The 2,790-nt window shown below is 35.7% G+C and overlaps 1 protein-coding gene across 1 annotated transcript; it reads right to left on the bottom strand.

The window, feature by feature from the left end:
• Positions 1 to 532: 532 nt before the first annotated feature.
• LOC149901106 (uncharacterized) lies at positions 533 to 1,868 on the bottom strand. Its single transcript, XM_090111767.1, has 2 exons — positions 1,661 to 1,868; positions 533 to 1,524 (listed from the first exon to the last, which is right to left on the bottom strand). Exons 1-2 carry the CDS (start codon positions 1,745 to 1,747, stop codon positions 1,159 to 1,161), a joined length of 453 nt encoding a protein of 150 aa, XP_089967893.1. The 5' UTR covers positions 1,748 to 1,868; the 3' UTR covers positions 533 to 1,158.
• Positions 1,869 to 2,790: the final 922 nt, after the last annotated feature.

The raw sequence follows: 2,790 nt of genomic DNA, 5'->3' as shown, positions 1-2,790 counted from the left end.
CATGGCATTATGGTTAATAAAGTTACTAGATAAGTGACCTTTTAAAAACAAATACTTCAAGGTCGTGATATTTTCATCCCATGACAATATATTCTAAATCTGTGCGATTTCAAGGAATTTTAGTATGATATCAAATGACAAATTTCAGGAGTTATCAGGATTTCATTGAAACATAGAAATATTTATTAAAGTATATTTATTAAACAGAGATCAAACGAAAGTCTTGTTCTTACCAATATCAGTCTACAAAATGGTTTATAAACTAAACTTACGATCTACTTACATTTTTACCAATTTTATCATTTTAAACTAACTTATACATAAAGGCAAAGACTACACTAAAAAGGCACATTGAAATGATCATAATTAACATTAAAAATTATAAACTAAACCAAGAATAAAGAATCCAATAAAGCAAACCTTAAAATAAGATTGGCACATTCGGCCCACTTTAGCTTAACACGATTAAGGATAATTCTTAATAATTTGAAAAAAAAAATAAGAAAAAACTAAGAGATAATAATGGACCTTACCTAACTTACAACTAATTAAAGCTTTCGATATAGATTTTTCTATTGTATCTAATGCAATAATTTTAAAGTTACAGATAACTTTATAACCTAAGAAATTTAAAAGCGCATAAAACTAAAGACAAATTATTGCATTAGATAGGTACTACACTATAAAGTATACAATATAAAATTTCTTTACTTATTCTAATTAAAGCTTCACGTACACTTTGTATCACAGATAATCACTTAAAACTAATGGAAGACGTTGGATTGAAGTAAAAATTAGATGTTACAATTGAAACAGAAGATTCAGAGGTGCTAGATAATTACAGTGCAGTTTGCATTAAAGCTGTCTACCAAAACTTGATGTGACAATTTACTGTTACATTACAACGAACAACTAATTTACTTTGAACTATGGCACGATAAGAACATCCGTATAACTCTATCACTTACGCTACTGATCACACAATATAATCACATGCAATGGATGATGCTACAGTGCCATAATTCGTCACTAAGTCTAATGGAAGACGGGCGTGCTTACGCAGCACTCACTTAATCTAACGTTGGAAGACATGATTTTGTTTTCACTGCATTAGTACCAAACATTATAACTGATAGAGATGGAAGACTGATGGAGCAACTAATAGCAAAGTTTACATACGAAACAATTGGACTTGGTCGCCGTGTAGCAGATTTCCCGAACTTCGTTCGCCATGTTGTCACTGATCTCTGAATCGTCAGAGATGAGCTCGAAGCGGCTGGAGTTGAGTATGTTTTGATTTTCAGCATTGTCGTTGTCTTCGGTGACCGGTTTGACCGGATCCAATGGATAGAAGTACTCAGAGAACGGCACTATTACCGGTTCCTCAAGATAAGCAGTCTTATGCGATGGCAGGTCAGTGCGTGGCGCCGCATTGGAGATTAGTTCACCCAATTTCGACCAGCACTTGTTTAGATTCACTCGCGTAGAGCTAGTCACCTTTCGTGGCAGCCTTGGCTTTGAGCCCTATAACAAAAACAGAAAACTGATTAAAATAACTGTATAGAGGTCTAGATTTGGTAAAAATTGAATTTTGATTACTTATTGTATAAAGATTTTAAAATAGATGTGCTACACAAAATAGTAATGCTTAGAATCTTACCTGTCTATTTAAGAGCTTCATCCAAGGCGAACGAGGCGACTGAGCCTCCTTCTTCGGCGATTGTGATTCTTCCTTAGCGAGACACATATTAACTTAGTACGTAACTAAAAACGAACTACGTCTACGTATTTACAGGGTGCGAGAGCAGGAGCGATATGCACTGCACGGAGCGAGAGCAGGGAATGATTGAATCAGGAAGGGCGGCGCGGTTTATATAGGGGGACGTGCGCCGCGCGCGCGTGCGTCCCGGTACGAGCGCGGCGCGCGCTCAGCACGCGAGCAGTAGCGCGCGCCTTTCGACCGGTTTTTACGCACTTCTACGAATAGAGGCTTTGACGTGCCGGGACTTAGAATACTCTTACATTCTTACCAACATTAATTCAGTCAGATTGATTTGATGTGTTTGTTTTACATTTGAGATCTAAATATCCATTCGTTTAAAATTCAAAGCGTAGAGTCCCGTGAGGTTTCTCTATAGTTATTATTATTCATCGGATATTTCGTTATTATCAGCACACTTCCCTCGGATGCATGTGTTGCATAATTTTGCATGAGCATTCCGCCCGAAGGAAGTCTATAGAATAAACACTATGTTATGAATCAGGTTTTGCCTAGCAGCTGGATAGATAGTTCCTGCAGATTGATCATAGTGGCCGCGCGGGCTTCCTGCGATTAAATCGAAACGCTCGCAAATCACGTATAAAGTACTGATAAATCATTTCCCCTGATTTACTAAGGATATACAATGAGTTATGTGAACACTGGTATCGGCTATCTGAATAAACACTGGAGCCTTTAACAGGACAGTGATATTTATTTTGTATGTTGTTAATGTATGCGGAAATAATGTTTGCAGTGCAATTGGTACATTTTCGCGAATTGTAGCAATATGCAATTCACTGTGATTTACATTGAACATACATCATTAATTCTTTATAACAACATTAATACTTGTAAATACTTAATGTAAATTAATTTTATTAGCATAATTTTTACATACTATCTACTAGCGTTTGTTGTCTAAAATTATATTTTGTTTCGCAATAGGTACCTATCCTTAATGTCCAAGGGTTTTCCAAAGTTAAAGATCTAATTTATTGATATAATTTTCCATATTTTCTTAACTATTA

The sequence above is a fragment of the Colias eurytheme genome, chromosome 17, assembly GCF_061535395.1.
Source record: "Colias eurytheme isolate Ceu_HAF_F1 chromosome 17, ilColEury1 Martin Lab GWU primary, whole genome shotgun sequence".
Lineage (NCBI taxonomy): Eukaryota > Metazoa > Arthropoda > Insecta > Lepidoptera > Pieridae > Colias > Colias eurytheme.
The sequence above is the reverse complement of the archived record's forward strand: the minus strand, read 5'-3'. Positions and strand labels throughout refer to the sequence as shown.

Bases quoted from the DNA above. Each gene is read 5' to 3' on its own strand.
- LOC149901106 (XM_090111767.1), bottom strand. From the start codon at position 1,747: ATGTGTCTCGCTAAGGAAGAATCACAATCGCCGAAGAAGGAGGCTCAG. The intron at 1,525-1,660 runs GTAAGATTCTAA...TTTTTGTTATAG, and splicing joins TGAAGCTCTTAAATAGACAG to GGCTCAAAGCCAAGGCTGCC.